The sequence below is a fragment of the Equus przewalskii genome, chromosome 17, assembly GCF_037783145.1.
Source record: "Equus przewalskii isolate Varuska chromosome 17, EquPr2, whole genome shotgun sequence".
NCBI classification, from domain to species: domain Eukaryota; kingdom Metazoa; phylum Chordata; class Mammalia; order Perissodactyla; family Equidae; genus Equus; species Equus przewalskii.
In genome coordinates this window covers 10,757,717-10,782,455 of record NC_091847.1, presented here as the reverse complement: position 1 = coordinate 10,782,455, position 24,739 = coordinate 10,757,717, and the positions used below count along the sequence as shown (strand labels likewise).

The following is a 24,739-nucleotide window of genomic DNA, read 5'->3' as shown; positions in this document are numbered from 1 at the left end:
GTAGAGAATTGCTATAGCAATATCCTTGAATATGGAAGAGGGGATGGGATTTAGAGCAAATAGGAAGACAATTTGAAGGCAATATAAGTTCTATAATTAGAAGTGATTATAGGGAATTAGCAAGTATATAAAAATAACTAAGGCAGCTGTGGAGTTAAGGGAAGACTTCCCAGAAGTGATCATCTCTGAGCTGTGTCTGGAAGGATAAGTAAGAATTAGCCATATACTTTTCCTCAAAGAGCAAGCATAAAACGTGTTGAGTGAAAGAAGCCAGTAACAAATGACCATATATGTCATATGGTTCCATATATGTGAAATGTCCAGAACAGTCTAATCTATAGAGACAGAAAATAGATTAGTGGTTGAATAGAACTTAAGGGCAAAAGAGTGAAGAATGACTGCTAATAGATACAGAGTTTCTTTTGGAGGTGATGAAAATGTTCTAAAATTAAATAGTAGTGATGTTTATACAACTTTGTGACTATGGTAATAATTATTGAATTATACACTTTGAGTGAATAGTATGTGTATAGAAGTGTGTAGTATGTGAATTATATCTCAATAAAGCTGGTTTAAAAAAACAGAAGGAGTGGGGCCGGCCGCATGGCTGAGTGGTTAAATCTGCGTGCTCTGTCTCAGCAGCCCAGGGTTTTGCCGGTTTGGATCCTGGGCACAGAAATGGCACCTCTCATCAGACCATGCTGAGGCAGCGTCCCACATGCCACAACTAGAAGGACCCACAGCTAAAAGTACATAACTGTGTACTGGGGTGCTTTGGAGAGAAAAAGAAAAAATAAAAAAATCTTTTAAAAAAAAAAAGAGTAATGTGAATTCATGTAAGACTTACAAGCGCTTGCTGTGTGCAAAGCTTTGAGCCAGGTTCTAGGGATGCTGTGGCTAATTAATTAGCAAAGCCCCTGCTCCTCTTGACACTTACAGTCTAGCGTGCAGTGGCAAGGAGACATGAGAGAATGTATCTAGTTGGCGTAACTGCAGGTTATTAGTCAAAATTTACTTTCCTGAATTAACATTTTAACTTAAATTATGATTCCTGTGCTACAGATAATAGCAACATACAAAAGACATGCTTCATGTATATCTGAAGGATAGATTATAAGTGAAGAAAATCACAAGCTCTTTATTTTTGTCTTTTTAAGCCTAATGGTGGTGTTCCACATGATAATCTTGTTCTCATCAGAATGAAACCTGATGAAAATGGAAGGTTCGGATTCAATGTAAAGGTAATCTAGAATTTATATTGTCCTCAGTTTTTAAATTAAGATGTTCCTATTTTGGTAATATTTGACTAATAATTGACTTGCTCTGTTTAAGGGAGGATATGATCAGAAGATGCCTGTGATCGTGTCCCGAGTAGCGCCAGGAACACCTGTGAGTTATCTAAATCTTGCAAGTCAATCCTGTTTTCAAGAATATATACTTATTTTATTTTTATTCATTTAAATAAAAGAAGAAATTTAATCATTTCTGTTAATTTGTCAACTATCACGTTGTTGGCTAAATCTCTTAAATTGCCAGGAAGTTAGTTTTTATTTATTCCCTGTCTATATAAGAGTTTTTAAAATCTTTGTTTTTACAAAGAAGCTATTTATGACTTCCAAGCCTTCTAAAGTATTAATAGATTCTATCAAAATAACTACTTTAAATAGCAAAATGGCAGAGGTATAATTTTTGTTTTGCTTTCTTGTTTGCTTGCTTTTTGATTTAGAATTCTTTACCTACATGCCATTTGCCTTTCTGTTTAAAATTTTTGCTTCAAATAGAAATGGTACTAGTGATTTTTTTTCCCTATAAGGACACTTTAAAACTTTTTATTTATACACATTGTAAACAAAAGTAGAGAAAACATTATTTGTACCCATTGTGATGAACCCCCCCTCCAGCTTCAGCATTCATGAACTGTCTGCTCATCATAAGGACAATTCTTAATTAGTTTTGTGGGTGCATTATCTTTATTGCTCTTATATGTAGCAAATATTGCTTTCAAATTCCCATTTATGTTGCTGCCTACTTTACCTAAATGGTCTTCCAGGACTTTTCAGTCAGCTCCCTTTGTCATTTAACTCTCTCTCTGTCCTGGGAAATGTATGAACCAGCAGCCTGAGAGAAAAAGGGCAGTTATGCTTTTTTTTGGTGCTTTGCAGCAACCTCAAAGTTGTTTTGAAGATCGCGGTCAAGATTGGTCAAGGATATCATGATAGGTAGTTTTGGTTCTGGTTTTTTAAGGAGTTTGTTGGTTGCAAATAACAGGATACTCCTGGAATATCCCTGGCTTAAGCATAAGTACAAAATTTATCATATAGCAATAGAGGCATCTCACAAAATCCAAGGACAGGAATGCAGTTAGACCTCTAGAAAGAATTTTAAAAATCAAGACTCTATATTTTGTATCTCTGTTTCTTTTTATGTCAGTGTTCCATTCTTCTTTCTCAGAGCAAACCAATTTGTACACTGAATCAGCCACTTCTCTCAAGTCACTCCAAACACAACACAGTCTAAATAAAAACAGTGTACTTGGTGGAAGCTTCAAGCCAAGTCCTGTAACATCACCACCACACACACACTCTACCTTCAAATAAGATTGTGAGTCCTAAATCTCTGCTAAATAGAAATTGAATAGCTACCACTATTCTCCTAAGTCCATGTGTTAGGATATGGTTAGCAGTAACTTCCAGTTTTTTATATTGCCAGCTCAGCAACCCAACTCTCAGTCCAAATTACAGACTCCTGGCAAGTAAACCCTTCATAGATCCAGCTTGGATCAGATGTCATCTTTTAAACAAATCACTTGTGGTCAGAGGGTGTGGGACAGGGGTATGAGGTATGAAATGAGTCTTGAACCTACTATGCATGTAAAGGGTGGGGACAAAGAGGAGGAAAATAGTCCAAAATTATTTAGTATATATTTAATGGGAAGTATGTAACTGTTTGGGACTGTAGATGAGGAGATGGACTGCTAAATTCTCATCTATCAAGTAGAGAGTTAGATAATGTCTAAAATAGAAAACTGAGAAGAAACAAAATGGGAATATTTAGAGACACTGAGGTAAATACAAAAGATGTAGTTAAAATGTTGAAAGAATTTGTTCCCTCTAGAGAGGCGGAGATGGTAGGGAGGAATACAAGAAATGGTTTCTTATCTTAATAATCTTATAGACCTACTCAGCTCTTTAAATTGTGTGATGTATAACTTTGCTAAAAACAAAAATTTAAACTAAAATTTTTTAAAATCAAAAATAAGCTATCTTTCAACCTGACAGTTGCACTTTTAGGAATTACCTGTAATGAAACAATTGGACTAGGGAACAAAGGATACAGAAGCATGTTCGCTATAGTATTGTTTAAAACAGTTAAAAATTGGAAGGAACATCAAAATGTACATCATTAGAGTTGGTGCAATTATGCGTTGGCTTTGCAGCAATTGAAATGATGAATGATGTGGCTCTATAGAAGTATGGAAAATGTTCGTAAGATGATATGGAAAATGCATATTGTAATTCCACATGTTATGTTTGATCCAGTTTTTTTTCTTTTTATGTGAGTTGTGTGCATTTTAAAAGTCTGGAAACATGCTAAAAATATTAGCAGTGTTTTGTCTTGGTATTGAAATTACTGGTATTTGGGTATTTATCATGTCTATATTCCCTTTTTTTAATTGTCTGAATCATGACAATGAGCATGTTTTAGGAAACATGCTTATAATTAGAAAAGATTATAAACCTTTTTTTATTTGTTTTCCAGTTGTAATAGTCAGTGAATGACACAAAAGAAATACTGATTTTCTGAACAGTGAATGTGGGTAGTTTTCAGTTAAAGTCAAGGATGTTCAGGAAACTTTATATAGACAGATTCATTTCCAAACAGAATTTTGAGACTCTAAATTTTCTTTTTAAGCTATACACATTATTGGTGATTTTTCCTTTCTGCCATGTAGAACTGTGTTCCGTAAATATTGGCTGAATTTAGAGCAAATTAAAACTCTAGAAATTTATCATTTTATATTATTTTATTAATTTAGAGACCATTACAGTCTTCCAGTTGGAAAAGTCATTTTAGGTGATTGGGAGGAAAGGACAGGGTTTCAGATATTTTAATGTCATTTTTTATATTGGACACCTTTTGAAATGGATAAAATAATTCCCAATTGAAGTCGTATTTTTCTTCCTATCTGATCACCTTTGAGGCAATAGCTGTTGCTCCAACAAAATTCATTTTAGTATACAATTTATCTAGACTTTGCAAATCAGAATGAAATGAAAATTAAAAACTGTAAACATGCCTTACAAAAAGCAAATTAAGTACAAGAAAGTTCCCTGCAGTGATAATGGGTAAAAAAAAATCTGCGTATTGTAGCCTGTTGGAAAATATACCACCCTGTTAGCCACAATCTCTGAACTGGAAGTATCAGTAGATGTATGCAAGGTACAGTAAGAGGAATTCCTAGCTATCCTCTCCTTAACGTGTAGACTACCTCCTCTTTCCACCAACTGCATTATTCATAAAGTAAGGTGAGAAGAGAACTCATTCTGCTATAGCCCTTTACATTTCTCCCAGTACCCTTAACACCTCCCAATTTACGATTCTTTGGGTACCTGAAAGGCATTTACAAAAACTTGGGATCAAATTGGTGCACAAAAGCATCATGCTGCTAGTGCAGAGGAATTACTGAATGGCATCTACTCCACTACAAGAAGTAAAGAAAGAAGCAACTAGAGAGAATGGTTATAACCTTAAATGTGAATTTTCCAAATGTTAATGGTTCACATTGAATTATCTCATTTTTATCTTCACAACCCAATGAAATAATTAGAGCAGATATGTGCTCCATTTTCAGAGTTTCCAGCGTCTAAGATGACACAGTTTATAAGCAGCAGAGGAAGAACTTGGCTGCTAGACCAGTGCTCTTTCCTCTATTGACAATACCTTGTTGGATTTTATTGACCTTGTGTTTGTAATGAATTTGAGTAGTTGTGTTTTCATTTCTTTAAGCCTTTGCCAGAGGAAGTTCCCTTTTTTGTAAGGTCCAACCCCGTCATTTCCTTCTCTCTGTAACCTATCATCCTTCAAACTTGACTTACATGTGTTCTCATTGCTCTGTTCCTGAAACATGCTGTCCATTTTTCTGTTTGTCACTTTTAGCTTAATTACTTGTTTTCTCAGTAAAATACGGACAGTTCTCACAAGCTGAAACTGTGCATAGTGATCTTAATAATCAATGGGGATTTTTTTATTAAAACCTTAAAATCTCTCTTACTTTCTCTTGTAAATGTATAGGGAAATGAAAAATACTAAAACTAATACTGATTTAGTATCCTGTAATTCAAAACATTAGAAACATCGGGAATTAAAGTGCTTTATTTCTTTGTGAAGATTTACCACAAGTAGTTTGAACAGTGCCTGTCTCCTTCTTGTCATATAACTTAAAATACAAAGTGAGCATTTTTTCTTGCCTTGGCAAATTGTCATAATCCTTTCTAAATTTGAATCCACTCCCAATATTTTGTCCTTTGTATTTTCTTATAAAATATCTCCAAGAGTTCTTTTAATAAGTGTCTTGCCAGCATCACTTGCTCCAGGACATCTTCTTCATCCTTCTAGTCACAGCCACTGTCATCTTTTATGTTAAGTTCACCTTCATTAAATTTCTTTTCCTGCACATCTAGAGTCTCTCAAACAGTAGTAGTGTCAATATTTCCATGGTCAGCTATTTCTTCTATTTATGTTCAATTTGAATTTCACTTCTAGCAGTATCACTTTTTGTTTCTTTACTGCACTTTTAACTTTTTTGGCCAATTCCGTCTTTCGATTATTCATTTTTTACATAGGTTTATCACTGGCAGACAAAGAGACAACAAAAGTACATGCTTTGCTCTCTCTGCATGAACTGAGTAACAGATGCACAGCAGCAAATCACCAAGAGACTTTGAAAGACGTGATGTGATCGGTCACTGATCATGATGTGTGTCTATTATTTATGTAGTGATTTTTAGACAAGCTAGCGGCACAGTTTGACTTTATGCGATTATTCACAGTTAATATATTGTGGTAACTGAAATTTGAACCATATTGTCAGGAGACTGGTGTTATTTAACTAAACTGTGATAACTGAAATTTGTGTTCATCTGGACAGTGCAAAGCAAGGGCTGCCTGTATCTATGCACTTTGAAATCATTAGTCTTATCTGGATGTCTAGCCATATAATAGGGCATCAGGGAAAAAGTTGAATGAAGAAGAAAAAAAAATGGGTATCGTCATGGGAAAGCTAGATTTCTACTTTTTTTTTTGCTAGATGAATGGATAGATGCTATTCTGTATGTAGTTTTAGTTCTCCTGCTGTGGAATCTATAAAAATAAATTCCTGTGCTTTCCTTTCAGAAAGCCATGTGCAGATCTGAAACCTTATTTGCATTACATTACAGGCTGACCTCTGTGTCCCTCGATTGAATGAAGGGGACCAAGTTGTACTGATCAATGGTCAGGACATTGCAGAACATACTCATGATCAGGTTGTCCTGTTTATTAAAGCTAGCTGTGAGAGAGATTCTGGGGAACTCGTACTTCTAGTTCGACCTAACGGTAAGTCCTCTTTGTAGCACTGGATATTTTTCATAATTCATTGTTGTTTACTACTAGACACAGCAGCCAGAGTGGGCTTTTTAAAACGTAAGTTGTGTCATTTCAGTTTCCTACTCAGAGCACAGTGGCTTCCATTAACACTTGGAATAAAATCCAGATTCTTGGCCCTTTTGCATACCTAACTCAGCCTTGCTCACTCTCCTCTCTTGTATGCCAATTTTCTTGGTGTTTCTCTGCCTAAAACTCTGTTCTTGATTTTTGTATGACTTATACCCTCACTTTATCCAGGTGTCTGCTCAAATGTCCTCAGGAAGTCCTTCTCTCCTGACTGCCGTAGCTAAAATGGCTCCCTCTCCCCCAGCTGCGGTTGTGGTGGTAGTGGTCGTAGTAGTGACTTCATAAAAAAACTTGTTGAATGAATGAGTAACTTTTGAACTCTGTTTCACTTTTAGAAAACACCGAAACAAGCTGTAGTTAATTTTCTTATTCCTGTCTGTGTTTTCTGTAGATAATGCTCACTAGCCTAATGATGTCATCTCCTCATCTGGACAGCTGGCTTCTTAATTCATAGTCAGAGTCCCAGATTTGGAGAAACCTTAATACCATAAGCTCTGGCTCCTTTGCTGGTTACTTGAATTTTCTCTTCAACAGCCTCAAGAACGTCCTGCCCGTGTGGAGCACTCAGTGGCTCCTGAAGCAGTCCGTCCCCCTTTGGATGGCTTGAACTATTAAGTGAACTAAACATCCATCTTCCTTCAGTGCCATTGTTCCTAATTCTGTCACTCTGTGCTTTGCAGAATAAGTTCAATCCCTCTTCCTTCAGTTTTTCAACAATAGCTAATTTTTACCAGATACCCCCTCCCTTTCTCCAGTGTAACGATCCCAGATCCTTTAGCTTGTGTTTATTCAGCATTGTTTCAAGTTCCCTCAACACTCTATCACTCTCCTCCGAGAAAAAAATTTTAAATGCTTATATCCCAGCATTAGACATCTAGTTTTGTTCTGAACAGTTTATTAATCATAGTTTTATCCACAAGAGTAATTATTGGTTAATGTCATGTTGCCAGTTCTTGAATATATAACCTAGGAAAGTAAAATGTAGTTAGAACTCTGCATATTCCCACACACACACCCAACCCAGCAAAATTGCGCAAGAAAATTCCTTTAAAAAAATACAGGGGCCAGCCCTGTGGCTGAGTGGTTAAGTTCGCGCATTCCACTTCGGCAGCCCAGGGTTTCACCAGTTCGGATCCTGGATGTGGACGTGGCACTGCTCATCAGGCCATGCCACAACTAGAAGGACCCACAGCTAAAGTATATACCTATGTACTGGGGGGCTTTGGAGAGAAAAAGAGAAAATAAAATCTTTAAAAAAAACTCATTTTTGCCTCTTGTATACAAAAATAAATTCATTTATTTTAATGAATAAAAGAAAATACTCGTTTTATCTTCTCTACTTTGTGTTTTTTCTGCATTTATGGTCTAGAATTGGCTTTCTTCTTAAAAGGACTTGAGCAAGGCATTCTCTTTTTACTTTTCAAGGAGCTCGTTCATTTAGACCAGATACTTAGGTGATTAATTATTAGGAATTTTTGTCACATAAAACAGCTTTAATTTTATACTAAGAATAATATTCTCTCAATTTATTCTGTTTTCTCTTGATAACAGATCCTAAAGAACTTAATAATTATAATAATATTAACAGTCATTAAATGGTTTCCATGCACCTGGGCTCTTTTGTATATTCTCATTTATTCTTTCAGCTATCCAATGAGATTGATGAATGATCTCAATCTTATATTTGAAGGCACTTAGGCACCAAGACATTCAGTTATCTGCTCACAAATTCATGACTAGTACGGAGCCAGAATATGATCAAAAGTCCCTATAATGGAAAAGCCATGCCTTTTTGCAATTCCAAATTACCTCATTTATATTTTAAATTAGGAGAGGATCCCACCTAGGGCTTACTTCTTGGCAAAAGATCTTTCTAATATTGTTTTATTGTCAAAATCTGGACTAGAGCCTCCAGTTGCTTTCAGTGTGGGTCTCTCATGTCGATTTTTGTTTAAAATAACATATAGTCAAAATTTTAATTATATTTGCCAAAAATAGTAGAAAACTAGAAAAACAAGCTCTTTGTTTTTCTAGTCTTTTCCACTTTAAATCTTATTTCTCCTTAGGCAAAATACATTCATACATTTTTGTCTTTTCATTCTTCATTTCAGAAATTTATTCTTCTTAAAAGTGCATACATATCTGACCAGGAAAAGCTCTCCTAGACAAGGGCAAAAGAGGCCCCTAACTTGGCCCCACCCTCTAGAGGGCTGTACGCTGGCTCTCCTTCAGCTTTACCTCTCCCCATGGGGGTCAGGACTTTTCAGGACCAAGGGGGCATTGTGAAGCCATCACCTTCCTTTCTAGACCACTTTTTTATAACCCTCAATTCTCTGTTCAAGTAATTCTGAGTCCACTGCCTGGACCTGTGTGGCCATTTTTCCCAGGTCCATACTCCCGAGGGTGGATCACGTGGTATATGTACTCCTAGGCTAACAGGGTGACTGAGAGGCAGCAATTTGCAGAGAGGTGTAGAACAAGCTTACGTATGGGCTGGGAGGTTCACGCATATGTTCATAGGCCTCCATGTTAATGAGTGGAGCTGAGGGTGGGAAGAGAAGCAGGGTGAGCTATAGGCCAGAGTCTAGGGTCTGGCTCTCCTTACATTATATGACCATGAAGTCTTGCATAGAGTTCTCATTTGAAATATGGCCTCCCAGGTTGTTTTGTAGGTATGTCAAGGAAAGAGGTTAAAACATATTTTGTTTAGCACTCTATTCAATTTCTTTGTGACTTTTCATATCAAGACGTGTATGTCTGTTTGTACTCTTGCCCTAGGTCCCACAAATTAAGGGCAGGTCTGTTCAGAGCTGCTTCTCGACAGCTCCTCTTTTTCTTAATGTCTCTTCAAGTTATAGACATTTTCAACAATATTTCCAAGAACTCTTCTTTTCCCTAAAGGTACAGCAAAGTTCTTCAACTCCACAGCCACATTCTGTCTCTACACGGTGGCAGCAGACTCAGATCTGATGAATTATGAATACTAAAGAACATTTTTAGTAAATTCTTTTCACCAATTCATTACAATTTCCATGTGGCTTTTTTGGTTTTGGTTTTGGTTTTTTAGCTGTATATGATGTAGTGGAAGAAAAGCTAGAAAATGAGCCAGACTTCCAGTACATTCCTGAGAAAACTCCACTGGATAACGTCCATCAGGATGACCATTCCCTGCGGGAGTCAATGAGCCAGCTAGCTGAGGGGCTCATCACTGGGACGGTTCTGACACAATTTGATGTAAGTAATACTGTATGGAAAGATGTTTGCCCACATTTTCTAATTGATTTCATGGTTTCTTAACTGCCTGATCTACTGTCAGTTATAATTTATAAATTAAAATGGTATTCTGATAAATGTTGGACATAAAAGAGTTCTAACATGCAAAGTTTTTAAAATTGCTCCCAAAATACTAGCTGTGGTCATATACATAGATGTCTATTTAAAAGAGAGGAATAGGGAGATTTTATACGTATGTCATCAAACTAAATTTTTTCCTGCAGTTAAAATTTCTGTTTTTATGAAAGGTGACAGATGGAAAATAGGCTATTGTAGAAATCCTGAGTTAAAGGAAAATCACTTTTGTACCTTCTCATATTTACTCCTTCCCTAATCTTTGTCAGTGTAGTTGGCCGTCATCAATATTTGTTGTTCTGAAGTATATGTTACAGATAAGTGACTATAAAACATTTGGGGCATGTCAGTTTTTCTTTTAAAAAGTTCTTGGTTCATATACTCTAAACATCTCCAAATGAGATGAAAGCTAAATGTTTTCTGCAGGTTTGTTATTCAAAACTTTTACTGTAAGCAAAATTGTTTTCACTTGTTTTACCGTTTTTCAAAATGTGATCTATAATTCATGTCAGAAATTATGCAGAATTCAGCTTTACAAATCTGGTTCAGTACGCTGCTAACCTCAGGTATGTTGTTGTATAGCTAAGATGTTCAAAGGAAAACACCTGTTTCTTGTTAGCGTAGAAACAAGTCTGAAATCAAAACAGAAACTCTTGATGACTTGCTGGACTCGTCTTATACTTTTTTTTTTTTAGCAACTATATCGGAAAAAACCTGGAATGACAATGTCTTGTGCCAAATTACCTCAGAACATTTCCAAAAATAGATACAGAGATATTTCGCCTTGTAAGTATCTACAATCTCTTTATGTTAAGTTTCATCTTTTTAACATAAATTTATTAAAATATTCTTTCTTTTGAATTTTTTCAGATGATGCTACACGGGTCATTTTAAAGGGTAATGAAGACTATATCAATGCAAATTATATAAATGTAAGTTTATTTTTATTATGCCTTTGTCATTTGGAATAAGAGGGGCCACTGTAAACATCTGAGATTTATCCCTTTTTGTTAAAAGCCTAACCTTGAAAGAATATTAAAACTTTCAGACAATTGAAAAATATTATACAATTTTTAAAAAGTTGTTTGGTACTGGCGTGTTAATACACACATAGAGCAGTGGAATAGAATACTCTAGTCCAGAAATAAACTAAGTACTAGAATTTTGTTTATGATAGAAACAGCCTTTTAAATCATTGAAGATAAAACAGATTATCTAGTGAATTGGTTAGGTCAACTGTCTAGAACATATCTTTGTACGGAGGTTTTTGCTCCCTTCTGGTGGGAGAAAAGGATTATTACTTACTTTTTTCCTTAACTTTGTAATACAGAAAATTTCAAAAATACGAAAGTAGAGGAAAAAGTAAAATGAATATACACATCACTCAGCTTCAACAGTTGTCAACTCATGGCCAGCTTTGTTTCACCTATACCTCACATCCAGATTGTTTTGAAATAGATCCATACATTATGTCATTTATCTATAAATACTTCACCTACCCCTTCTTGATGCCAACATACATTTTAGATATATCAAAATATAAATGTAAAAAATGGAATCATGAAAGTACTTGGAGGAAATATGTGATTATTTTTTAAAATCTCAGAAAGGCAAAGATTTTTCTAGGCTTAGACACATGTCTAAGCTATAAAGAAAAGATTTTATATATAAAGTTTACTATAAACATTTTAATTTTGGGCGATGCTTAAAAATTCTAAAATCAAATGACAAACTGAATTTAAAAAATACTACAAAGGGCTTATTTCTTCGGTGTATACAAAGAGCTTTATAAATGAATAAGAAAAATAAATAACAGTCCAATGAAAATAATGGAAAACATGCAAAGACAATTCATAGAAAAGGAAATACAAATGACATTTAAAAAATATTTACAGCCACTTTGAAATCTATACAAAAGTAGAAAGAATTGTATGAAGAGCCCTCCTGCCATAAACCTGTTACCTAGCTGGAGAACTGTCGACAAATGGCCAGTCTCGTTTCATATAAACACTAACCCCCAGGTTATTTTTTTCAAAGTCCAAATATATCACTTTTTTGTAAATACAGTCATCTTGTTCTTTGTGGTAGTTATAGTTTATTATGAACACTGAATTTTCAAATACTGAATCATTGCTCCAAGGGGAAATAGAGGATTAGGTTCCTCTAAGCCTCTAGTTGTAACATTTTTGTCAACTGATCAGTACATAACCTTGTTTGTTTAAAGATACCTTATTTAATATACATTGTTGATTCATTCATATTGAACCCAGGCTAGCAGCACCAGAACTCATGCTGGATGGAAGCTTATCTAACATACGTGTTTTCTCCATAAGGCACATCATGGCCTCCTTGCACTTAGGAGCCCTACACAGCACTTCAGCACTCCCCTTGGACACCATTTTAAACAGTGAAATCACCAACAACCAGTCCCCAAATTCAAAAAACATGGACTAAACAGTCCACAGAAGGGACACTTGTTTACAATATGAGCAGAAACAAGAAGACAAAACAGCATTTTATTCAACATTAGCTGGAAATGTGCACATTGGGTGACTCAAATTTTTTACCTCTTTGGACATGTCTGTAAATAGCCACAAAAGCCCTGCAAGTATTTTGGGGTTACAAATAAATTTTAGCAAGTAGGCAAATTTGCAAATACAGAATCCATGAATAATGAGGACAACAGTAACCAAACAGTTAAGTGAATGATACGCTCAACTTAATTCACAAAAAAAATGTAAATCAAAACTGCAAGGAGGGGCCGGCCCGGTGACGCAGCAGTTGAGTTTGCACGTTCCCCTTTGGCGGCCTGGGGTTCGCCGGCTCAGATCCCGGGTGCGGACATGGCACCACTTAGCCAGCCATGCTGTGGTAGGCGTCCCACCTATAAAGTGGAGGAAGATGGGCATGGATGTTAGCTCAGGGCCAGTCTTCCTCAGCACAAAGAGGAGGATTGGCAGCAGATGTTAGCTGAGGGCTAATCTTCCTCAAAAAAAGCTGCAAGGAATCACCATTTTTCACCTATTAGATTGAAGTGTCAAAAAGTTTGGAGGCCAGCCCTCTGGCCGAGTGGTTAAGTTTGCACACTCCACTTTGGTGGCCCAGGGTTCGCCGGTTCAGGTCCTGAGCACAGAGCTATGCACCACTCATCAAGCCATGGTGTGGCAGCATCCCACATAGAGGAACTAGAATGGCCTCCGACTAGGGTGTATAGCTATGTACTGAGGCTTTGGGGAGGGGAAAATAGTTTGATAATACCATATACAAGTCTACATCCTTTATGTGAAAACTAGGGATTACGTATGCTTTGGGATTCAGAATTTTTTGTATTTTTGAGAGGTTATTCAGTGCATAAACCCTGTACTGTAATAAGTAACGTCCTCCATAAGCTGTGGGACTTTATCCTGTAATGAATGTATTGATATTCAACAGCAAACTATGGATATTTCCACTAAGTGGGACTAATAAAGACTTTAAATAGTCTTAGATCAATTTGGGTCAGATATTGCTGTCAAATGAGTCCAGTCAGGTCTCATTTGGTCAGGTGTACGAAAAAAAGAGACAAACTTAGACTTCAGAGCTTTGGGAGTTTCAGAACTGTGGATAAGGGATTATGGATGTATTAAGGAGATTATCAGGGAACAAGCATTCCTCTTACATTATTGGTGGGAGTATAAATCGTACAACCTCTTTGGAGAACATTTTGGCACTATCTGTCAAAGTTTTAAGTGCACGTACACTTTGATCCAGCATTCTCATTTCTTCCTGTTGCCCGTACAAATATATTTCTTCATGTGCACAAAAATGTTAGGTTTACAAAAGTTTTCAGTGCAGCCTTGTTTATGGTAGCAAATAGATTAGCAGCAACTTAAACGTCTGCTAAATAAATTATGATATATTTATATAGTGGAGCCATTGAAAAGAATGAAATTTTATGTACTAATCTGACATGATCTCAAAGATAAAGTGGAAAAGATGCAGAACAACATTATATGCTACCATTTTACAGAAAAAAAGGAAGATAGTATTGCGTGTACATTTGTGTGTTATATATAGAATATCTCTGAAAGGATATATTGGAAATTAGAAAGAAGAATTGCCCTCCTGGGCATAAACCAGGCTGGGATGGGAGGGAGACTTCTTAGTCTATTCACCCTTTGGTTTTCTTCCAGTTACCATGTGAATATGTCACCTTTTCCTGTTTTTAATTCAATCTCGAAATGTAGTAGGATGATGACTTCTCTTCTTCCCCAGATACTCATGATCTTACTTCTTTCTGAAGATAATGAATTTAAAACATTTTTCTAGTGTCTTTTTATGTTATATGTAAAATCTAAACGAAAACAAATGGCATAATTTTTGTTCCTCACAAATTTTACCAGTGTTTAGAGACAAATATTTTTTATTTCTGTACTAAGTTTCTGCCTCTGAAATAGGGTTCTCTGTAAAACTGCTCTTAAAACCATAGTAGTGCTTTGGAAAATATTTAAATTCCTATTTCCATTAATTGAAAGGTAAATATAACTCCTAGACATTTCCAAGAAATTTCTTCAACAGATAAAATAAGAAAGTGTTGATAAGGATTTGTTTTACTGACTTTTCAATTTATTGAGATTAGTTGTATTCAGTTATCATTTAGTAGATGATTTTCATATGCTTGATCATAGTAAAAAGTAATAATGCAAAAGATTTTATTTTTGTGTCGTTTTCTTTTTAGATGGAAATCCCTTCTTCTAGCATTATAAATCAGTACATTGCTTGTCAAGGGCCATTACCCCACACCTGTACAGATTTTTGGCAGATGACTTGGGAACAAGGCTCCTCCATGGTTGTAATGTTGACCACACAAGTTGAACGTGGCAGAGTAAGTCATACTTGAATCTTAAATATTGCTTGGGCTATTTTCAAATTACGTGTATAGTCAAAATATTCATGTTGATTTAGGTTTTTTTGTAAACTTCCTTTCTTGTGGTGTTATGATTAAAATCATCGTGGTTATGTGCTTAAAACTATGATTAACATAATAAATGTGATGTGTTAGCCATTATTAATATCATTGTTATATTTAAATGGATTAATATATACATTTGATAAGAGATTTGTATTTAGAATATATAAAGAACTCATACAATTCAACAACAAATACCCAATGTAAAAATGGCCAAAGGATCTTAATAAATGGTTCTCCAAAGAAGGTATTCAAATGGCCAATAAAGTCATGAAAAGATGCTTGGCGTCATTAGTCATCAGGGAAATGCAAATCAAAACCACAATGAGATACCATGTTATATCCAGTAGGATGGCTAAAATAAAAATGACAGATAATGACAAGTGTTGGTGAGGATGTGGAAGAACGGAACCCTCCTTTTACTGCTGGTGGGTTTGTAAAATGATGTAGCGACTTTGGAAAACAGTCTGTCAGTTCCTCGAAAGGCTAAACATAGAGTTACTATAACTCGGCAGTTTCACTCCTGTATACCCAAGAGAATTGAAAACATATGTCCACATAAAAACTTGTACACAAACGGTCATAGGAGTATATTCATAATAGCCAAAAAGTACAAACAGTGCATATGCACCAAATAAAATTTAGTATATTCATACCGTTGAATATTATTTGGTAATAAAAAGGAATGGAAAAACGACACATGCTACAACACAGATGAACTTAGAAAATATTATGCTGAGTGAACAAAGCCAGTCACCAAAAACCACATAGGTGTGATTCCATTATATGAAATATCCAGAATAAGCAAATCCATCAGAGGACAGAAAGTAGGTTAGCAGTTGCCCAGGTCTGGAGTTGGGGAAGGAGGGTGGGATAGAGGAATGCACAGCAATTACTAAAGCATATGGGATTTCTTTTGGGAGTGATGAAAATGTTCTAAAAATGATGGTGGTGATGGTTACACAGCTCTGTGAGGATAATTGTATTGTGTACTTTAAATGAGTGAATTGTATGGCATATGAATTAACATGTTGGTAAACCTGTTTTTAAAAAAATCCTAACTGGGGCTCACCTGGTGGCGTAGTGGTTACGTGCGTGTGCTCCACTTCAGCAGCCTGGGGTTCACAGGTTGGGATCCTGGGCATGGACCTATGGCACTGCTCATCAAGCCATGCTGTGGTGGTGTCCCACATACAAAATGGAGGAAGATTGGCACAGATATTAGCTCAGAGACAATCTTCCTGAAGCAAAAAGAGGAAGATTGTCAAGAAATGTTAACTCTGGGCCAATCTTCCTCACCAAAAAAAAAAAAAAACCCTAACTATGAAAATAAATGGATTGCATTTGGCATTTTGGTTGAGGATTCCTTCTCATTGTTAAATTTAAAAAGTATCAAAATTAGTGCACCATTTTGCCACCCTCGTGGTAGTAATTGATTCAGTGAGAAAAAAATTGGCAAAGAAGAAATGTTAATAGTTGGCAGATCTAGGTGAAGAGTATATGAGAGTTCATTAAATTATTCTTTTAACTTTTCTGTTAAGTTTGGAAGTTCTTTAAAATTAAAACATTTAAAAAATTGGAGAACCTAAATTATATATGTTTCTTAAATCTATTGATGTCAGGTTAAGTGTCACCAGTATTGGCCAGAACCCACAGGAAGTTCATCCTATGGATGCTACCAAGTCACCTGCCATTCAGAAGAAGGAAACACTGCATGTATCTTCAGGAAGATGACACTATTTAACCAAGAGGTAGGAAGGCAGGATATCCATTTATTAGATCTGTTATATTCAAGGTGAAGGCTTTGGAAGCTAAAAATGTTTTTCGTCTGATTCCTGGTTACTAGGAAATATTTAAAAATTAATTAGGATGCTTTTGAATCTTATGAAGTATATTCTCCTACTAAAATAAATCTATTTCCCATCTCTAGAGGTAAATATGAGTGGTCAGTAAAAAAAGGAATCTAGCAAATAATACTTATTACTCTTAATACTCTGCCTATTCATAAAAATTATACCAGGGGTGTGTTTTGCTATAAAGATTTCTTCCTCCAAGTTATATCAGTAAAGTACGTCTGTGGAGATGGAAAGAACAATTGAAAGCTATTAAATTATTCCCCTTTTTTAAAAGAGGAGAGGAGAGCAGTTTCACAGTCTCCTCAGTATTAAGTAGGAAAACCTCTGGGCAGGACCTTCTGACAGCAGGTAAATTACAGTTTCCCAATTGCTAGTTTTTCTGACTGCCACCTGGGTCACTCCCCTTGGCTTCCAAATCGAGAGCCAGAAATGGAAACTGATTAATAAATGTTGCCTCACTAACCCAGTTGGGAGATGTGTGTGGAGGGCAGCACGCTGCCAGTCCTGTCAGACTGCTGGAGACAGTGCACCCCACTTGCACTATCTGCAGCTGGGTATTCCCCTGCTGGCCACCTTTGGTTTTGAAGGGGACTAGAAGATTGCTAGTGTGGAACAAAATGAAATTTTAAAAAGAGAACCCTGAGAATAAGATGGACTCTGTAGCTAACTGGAACCTAAAAACAGAATGGAGTCGAGTGGCCATGACGGGACCAGGATACAGTCGCATACCCTGTTCTTGGAAAAGCCACAGAATGCACTCTTAAGCTTTTGACTCTGCCAAAGTTTCTGATTTTACAAAAGTCCCTAACAGGCACCTGGACCTAACCAGTAAAACTGTGGCCAGTGCCAACCAATCAGGACTTATTTGCATAAGCACACCTGAGCGGGAGCCTGGGCAGAAACTTTTTCTATAAAAGGCAGCCCCCCTCCCTTTGTTCTCCCGGAGCAAACTTACAGTTTGCTGCCAAAGGCAGCATCTCTCTGGTAATGTATAAACAGTAAAGCTTTGTTAACTAAATTCTTGTATTCCAGGGATTTTTGTTGACATTACGAAGTCCCAGGCCTGTCCCATCAATGGTTAAGAAACGAGAACTCCATATCCCTTCCCGCCCTCCACCCACCTCCCTGAGTTTGATTAAAGGAGCCCAGCAAGACAGAGCCTTACTGACCAAAAGGAAAGGAGCTAGAAGTTGTGCTGATTTATATTAATGGAATCTGACATGCAATAAAGCTAAAGTTACATAAAATAAAAAATTAAATAGAAAGTTTCAAAATCTTAATGGCCTAGAGAGTCCATCAGAATGAATGTAGGGTTTAGGGACCTAGACTGTGTAGCTCATGGTCTAATGTAACAAGGCAAGCCAATAAGAGAGTTCTTCATTTTCCCAAATAGATGTGAAAGACGGGCTGTATATGGTTCCATAAAATATTATTTCTATCTTTGGCGTAGTCTCTTTATTGTACTTCACCTATAGATTATCCATGGCAGTTTTATATACTGTAGTAGCTTTTCTTTGCAAACCCTGAGTGCCTCAGAACTATGCTTTAGTTTCAAATTAGTTTCTGAAAACACAAATTAGTTTCTGAAGTTTGAGCCAAACATAAATAGGAATATAAGTTTGCCACCATAAATACGTACGTGGATGGATGGACTGACGGACAGACAGACACTGCCCCAAAATTTAGTAGAGTATTATTTTACATTACCTGTTCTTGTAGATTTATTAGTAGCATTAAATTCTTATGTTAATATTAATAAAGGTAGTCTATATTAGATATCTTTAGTTCATTTTACAGAATTACAGAATTCTGAAAGATTAACTATCAAATTATACTGAAGTCTCTTCAGAAATTTTTCCATTAGTCCATTTCTTAATTACCTTTTTCTTTCATGGTCTTTTCTGGATTCTTCCTTTAATGTAAATGACAATAGATAGATTTTATAGTGTTGAATGTCTATAGCTCCCATTTCTTGAGCATATAATTCCAAACAGCTAACTGGGTGGCTTATAGGTCCTCTCATAGAACCCTTTCAACATAAGACTGTCTCTTTTAGGTATAGGTGTTATTTCATTTGTCAGTTGAACAAAGTGAGGCTCTGAAATATTAAGTGCCTTAACTAGCAGAGTGAAAATTTGAATGGCGATATATAATTCCAATATCTTATTTTCTCCATTATACCAATCCTGACTCCAAAAAAGAATTAAGCCCTGGTTTGACTTAGTGTTTTTATGATCTCCAGTTTTTAGTCTACATTTATTTTGAGAATTTATTTTCCTAATTTCCATAATTTCACTTGTGTTTTTTAGGATTAACTTAACTTTGTTCATAAAAACATTTTTTCCCTTTACCAGTTTTGCTCACTAACAGTTCTTTAGCTTTTTTTTTTTAAACATTTCTCTGGATCTTGTTTTTGCTTGTTTACTTGATTATCATCTTTAAAATATTTTACAAATATAGAAATTGAGTTATAGGAACAGTAATGATCCAGGTAGCTGGAGCTTAAATGGATATAACTGTTTCTATAAAATGATTTCTTGGGTCCGGCCCCATGGCTGAGTGGTTAAGTTCACGTGCTCTGCCTCGGTGGCCCAGGGTTTCGCCGGTTCGGATCCTGCGTGTGGACATGGCACTGCTCATCAAGCCATGCTGAGGCAGCGTCCCACATGGCACAACTAGAAGGACCCACAACTAAGAATATACAACTATGTATCAGGGTGCTTTGGGGAGAAAAACGAAAAATAAAATCTTTAAAGAAAAAAAGACGAATATTTATTTATATTTTAAAGATATTCCTAAGTCAAGGTAAATAATTTTTCTTTACACTTAGAAAAATGAGAGTCGTCAGCTTACTCAGATCCAGTACATAGCCTGGCCTGACCATGGAGTCCCTGATGATTCAAGTGACTTTCTGGATTTTGTCTGTCACGTACGAAGTAAGAGGGCTGGCAAGGAAGAACCTATTGTTGTTCATTGCAGGTATTCTTATGATCGAACATCTGGCTAGATATGTCATTTTTAAAAGGAAATACATATTTTATTTTGTCCTTCAGTTGTGATTGTAACTATGATAATTAGAACTCAAAGCTGTGCTCTGAACGTAGAAAGCAAAGGTACGTTCCAACATGTGATTGGCAGAAATTTTGTCATAAGAAGTAAAAATAATCCTTTATTGCACTCATTCTTAGAAGATTGTCTTTTTCATAGTTTAACATCTCTGAAATTGGGATGTCTTACAATTGATGGTATCTTATATTTGGTGAAATACAATATTGTAGGCTTTTAGGTTTCATCCTCAGGTTTAGATTTCCCCCTCCCAGCACGGTACTCCTTCCGGGCCTGTGGCCCCTCTGGGGACAGTGGGCAAGTACTTTCACCTCTCTTGGAATGGCCCCACCCAATACCATCACACGATGTGCCGCTTCCAAGAGCTTCAGCTGAACAGTGGTAGGCTGCTCTCCCTTCCTTTCAGACTCAGGCCCCCTTCTGCCTTCAAAGGACTGAATACAATGACTCCAGCCTTCACTGTCACTGACCCAGAGATTTGAAGACAAAAATTATGTTCTCCCCATCCTGGCCACCTCTGTTATTAAATGATTTAGTCAGAGGATGTATTGAGGTATCTATCCTTAAACTTTCCAGCACTTATTAAGAGCAGTCTTTCAAATTATCAAAACAGATTGTAGACCAAATATTGAGAGGCAAAATGGCAGGAATGGTGAACACATTTGGCCATTTCATATCCCAAGTTCCCCATAGCTAATATAGCCCTATTCACAGAGAATGCTTCAAAAAGTTGTTCTTGACTATCTCAATAGTAAAGCTTAATTAAAATTAAATTTGGTTTTAAAAACTGATTTGAGAGTGTAAAATATTTTGTGCATTTGTTAATGATTTATTATTGTAATTCCATTATTTCACATTTTAAAGGGGGGTTGCTCCAATAAGCGTCTATACCTTGTTCAGATTTCAAAAACTAAAACGTAACTCTTTTAAAATAGTATTTTTACGACTAACAATGGGGGAACGGGTGGATGCAAACCATTTAATCTGTATTAAGTGTGAAGATTTTTTCAATTTTCAAAATATTTTCTAGTTGGCTTGCTACTTTTGTATTATCAACCGTTAAAATCAAATTGTTCTTCTACTATGTTATGATTCACTACTTTAATTTTCTGCACAAAAGCCACAAGTTGTTTACCAGAGTAGTATCAGTAAGACTTTGCCCCATATTTATCTATTTTAGTGCCGGGATTGGAAGAACCGGGGTTCTTATTACTATGGAAACAGCCATGTGTCTCATTGAATGCAATCAACCAGTCTATCCACTAGACATTGTAAGAACAATGAGAGATCAACGAGCCATGATGATCCAAACACCTGTAAGTACTGTACTTCATGTACAATTGCGTATTCTCAACGTGATGATTTTTATCGATATATATTCCATACCATATTTTTATCTTTTTAATTTCCTGCCAGGAGCTAACAATCCCTAGCACAGGGGTCAGCAAATACTGCCCATGAGCCAAATCTGATCCGCCACTTGCTTTTGTAAATAGTTTTCTTGGAATACAGCCATGCTCATTTGTTTACATTCACACTATAATAGAGTTCAGAAGTTCCAACAGGCACCATATGGTCTACAAAACCTAAAATATTTACTGTCTGGTCTTTTACAGAAAATGTTTGTCAACACCACGCTAGCATGTTAACTCTTGAGTGTTTAAACAGGTTCAGAGGAACTCGCCTCGTGTTACTTAGTCAAGTGGAATGCTGTGCACAACGGTGTCAGTGAACTGGAGAATCTTGATAGACCTGCTTTCAGTGGAACAGCTGTGGTGAAATGGCATTTCTTTTTTTACATAAGAACTTAAATTGCAACAACAAAAACAAAAATATCATAGCGATTAAGTCACTGACTTATTGTATTGTACACTGACACTGAATTATGTTCCAGGAATCAAAAGGGGAATCATGAAATTTTAGAGTTAATGTTAAGATTATTTTTTATATTAAGTCATTGTCAAATCTTAGCCTTGTTGGTGGCATTAAGGTTACTGAAGTGAATTGACCTATGTGATCTAATAAGTGTGTGCCATTTTTAGCTTTTAATCACAGAAAATTTGAAACACAAAAATAGACAATATAATATAATGGACACTATGTTGAGTACTCAGACCCAACATTTGCCATATTGTTTCACCTATACTACCACTTACTCTCCCTGTATTCGAATCAAATCCTAGACATCATACCATTTCGTCTATAAATATTTTAGTGTATATCTCTAAAAGATAAGGAGTGTTTTTCCTTCTAAACAAAACTACAATACCATTATCACACCTAAGTATAATTTAACAATAATTTCTTACTATTACCAAATAGCCAGTATTCAAATTTCCAGTTGTCTCATATAAATCGTCTTTTTTTATTTTAGAACAGTTTCATTGAAATAGAATTCACATACCATAAAATTCACCCTTTTAAAGTTTACAGTTCAGTGGGTTTTAGTATATCACAGTTTTGCAACCATCACTGCTGTCTAATTTTAGAACATTTTCATCACCCCAAAAAGAAACTCCATACCCATTTGCCCTCATACCTTCCCCAGCCTCCCCAGGACCCAGCCCTAGGATACCACTAATCTACTTTCTGTCTCTATAAGTTTACCTATTTTGGACCTTTCATTGAATGGAATCATATAGTCTGGTCTTTTGTAATTGGCTTCTTTTAGTTAGCATAATATTTAAGTGACTATCCATTCTGTAGCCTGTGTGAGTATTTCATTCCTTTTTTTTTTTTTTGGCTGAATAATATTCCATGGTATGGATATATACCACATTTTGTTTATCCATTCATCTGTTGATGGTCATTTGGATTGTTTCCACATTTTGGCTATTATGAAAAATGGTGCCATAAATACTTGTGTATATGTTTTTATGTCAACAGGTTTTCATTTTTCTATGGTACATACCCAGAAGTGGATTTGCTAGGTCATGTGGTAATTCTGTTTAACCTTTTGAGGAACAGCCAGGCTATTTTCAAAGCGGCTGTACCTTTTGGCAGTTCCACTGGCAGTGTAAGAGGGTTCCATTTTCTCCACATCATTATCAACACTTGTTACTACCTATCTTTTTTTGTTTTAGCTGTTTTATGAATATAAAGTTGTACCTCACTGTGGTTTGGATTTGCATTTCCCTAATAACTAGTGATATCAAACATCTTTTCGTGTACTTATTGGCCATTATTACTATATCTTCTTTGGAGAACTGTGTGTTCAAATCTTTTGCCCTTTTTTCAGTTTGGTTTTTTGTCATTTTGTTGTTGGGTTGTATGAGTTCTTCATATTTTCTGAATACAAGTCCCTTACAGATCTATGTTTTCTTCCATGCTGTCCTTTCAGTTTCTTGATTATGTCATTTGAAACACAGAAGTTTTTAATTTTGATGAAGTCCAGTTTATCTTTTTTTTTTGGTAACATGTTTTCGGTGTTATATCTAAGAAATCATTGTCTAACTCAAGGTCACAAAGATTTACTCCTGTTTTTCCCAACACATTTATATTTTAGCTCTCGCATATAGGTGTCTAATCCATTTTGAGTTGAGGTAGGATTCCAGTTTCATTCTTCTGCATGTGGATATCCAGTTGTCCTGGTCCCATTGTTGTAAAGACTATTCTTTCCCCATTAATTGTCTCTGGATCCCTTTTCAAAAATCAGTTGACCGCAAATGTAAGGGTTTATTTCTGGACTTTAAATTCTGTTCCGTTGATTTGTATGTCTATTCTTATGCTAGTCTTTAATTTCTTTTTTTTTTTTTTTTTTTTTATTAATGTTATGATAGATTACAACCTTGTGAGATTTCAGTTGTACATTTTTGTTAGTCATGTTGTGGGTACACCGCTTCCCCCTCCGTACCCTCCCCCCACCCCCCCTTTTCCCTGGTAACCACCGATCAGATCTCCTTCTCAATATACTAATTTCCACCTATGAGTGGAGTCATATAGAGTTCGTCTTTCTCTGACTGACTTATTTCGCTTAACATAATGCCCTCGAGGTCCATCCACATTGTTGTGAATGGGCCAATTTCGTCTTTTTTTATGGCTGAGTAGTATTCCATTGTGTATATATACCACATCTTCTTTATCCAATCATCAGTTTCTGGGCATGTAGGCTGGTTCCACGTCTTGGCTATTGTAAATAATGCTGCGATGAACATAGGGGTGCAACGGACTCTTGAGATATCTGATATCAGGTTCTTAGGATAGATACCCAGTAATGGGATGGCTGGGTCATAGGGTATTTCTATTTTTAACTTTTTGAGAAATCTCCATACTGTTTTCCATAGTGGCTGTACCAGTTTGCATTCCCACCAACAGTGTATGAGGGTTCCTCTTTCTCCACAACCTCTCCAACATTTGTCGTTCTTGGTTTTGGATGTTTTTGCCAATCTAACGGGGGTCTTTAATTTCTTTCGATGATGTTTTGTAGTTTTCAATGTGCAAGTCTTTGACTTCTTTTATTAAGTTTATTCTTAAATTTTTTAGTCTATTTGATGCTCTTGTAAGTGCAATTGTTTTCTTAATTTCATTTTGAGACTATTCATTGCTTGGGTATAGAAATAAAGTTGATTTTGTATATTGATCATATATCCTGCAACCTTACTGAAATCATTTATTAACTCGTAGTTTTTTGTGTATGAAAGTGGCTTCCTTAGAATTCTCTATGCGGACATACGTTGGAGATATTGTGAGTTCAGTTCCAGTCCACTGCAATAAAGCGAGTCACACGAATTTTTTGGTTTCCTAGTGCATGTAAAAGTTATGTTTACGCTGTACTGTAGTCCGTTAAGTGTGCGATAGCATTATGTTTAAA

At 36.0% G+C, this 24,739-nt stretch overlaps 1 protein-coding gene across 5 annotated transcripts in view; it reads left to right on the top strand.

Moving 5' to 3' along the window:
- Positions 1–24,739, top strand: part of PTPN4 (protein tyrosine phosphatase non-receptor type 4) — a 220,212-nt gene that overhangs the window by 185,701 nt on the left and 9,772 nt on the right. For all 5 annotated transcript variants that reach the window (XM_070581110.1, XM_070581109.1, XM_070581112.1 and 2 more), the window contains 10 exons: positions 1,158–1,241; positions 1,333–1,389; positions 6,438–6,594; positions 9,779–9,945; positions 10,755–10,845; positions 10,930–10,991; positions 14,777–14,923; positions 16,630–16,758; positions 19,694–19,842; positions 21,110–21,245. In XM_070581110.1, the coding sequence (XP_070437211.1) occupies positions 1,158–1,241; positions 1,333–1,389; positions 6,438–6,594; positions 9,779–9,945; positions 10,755–10,845; positions 10,930–10,991; positions 14,777–14,923; positions 16,630–16,758; positions 19,694–19,842; positions 21,110–21,245 (1,179 nt within the window). The remainder of the gene's footprint in view (positions 1–1,157; positions 1,242–1,332; positions 1,390–6,437; positions 6,595–9,778; positions 9,946–10,754; positions 10,846–10,929; positions 10,992–14,776; positions 14,924–16,629; positions 16,759–19,693; positions 19,843–21,109; positions 21,246–24,739) is intronic.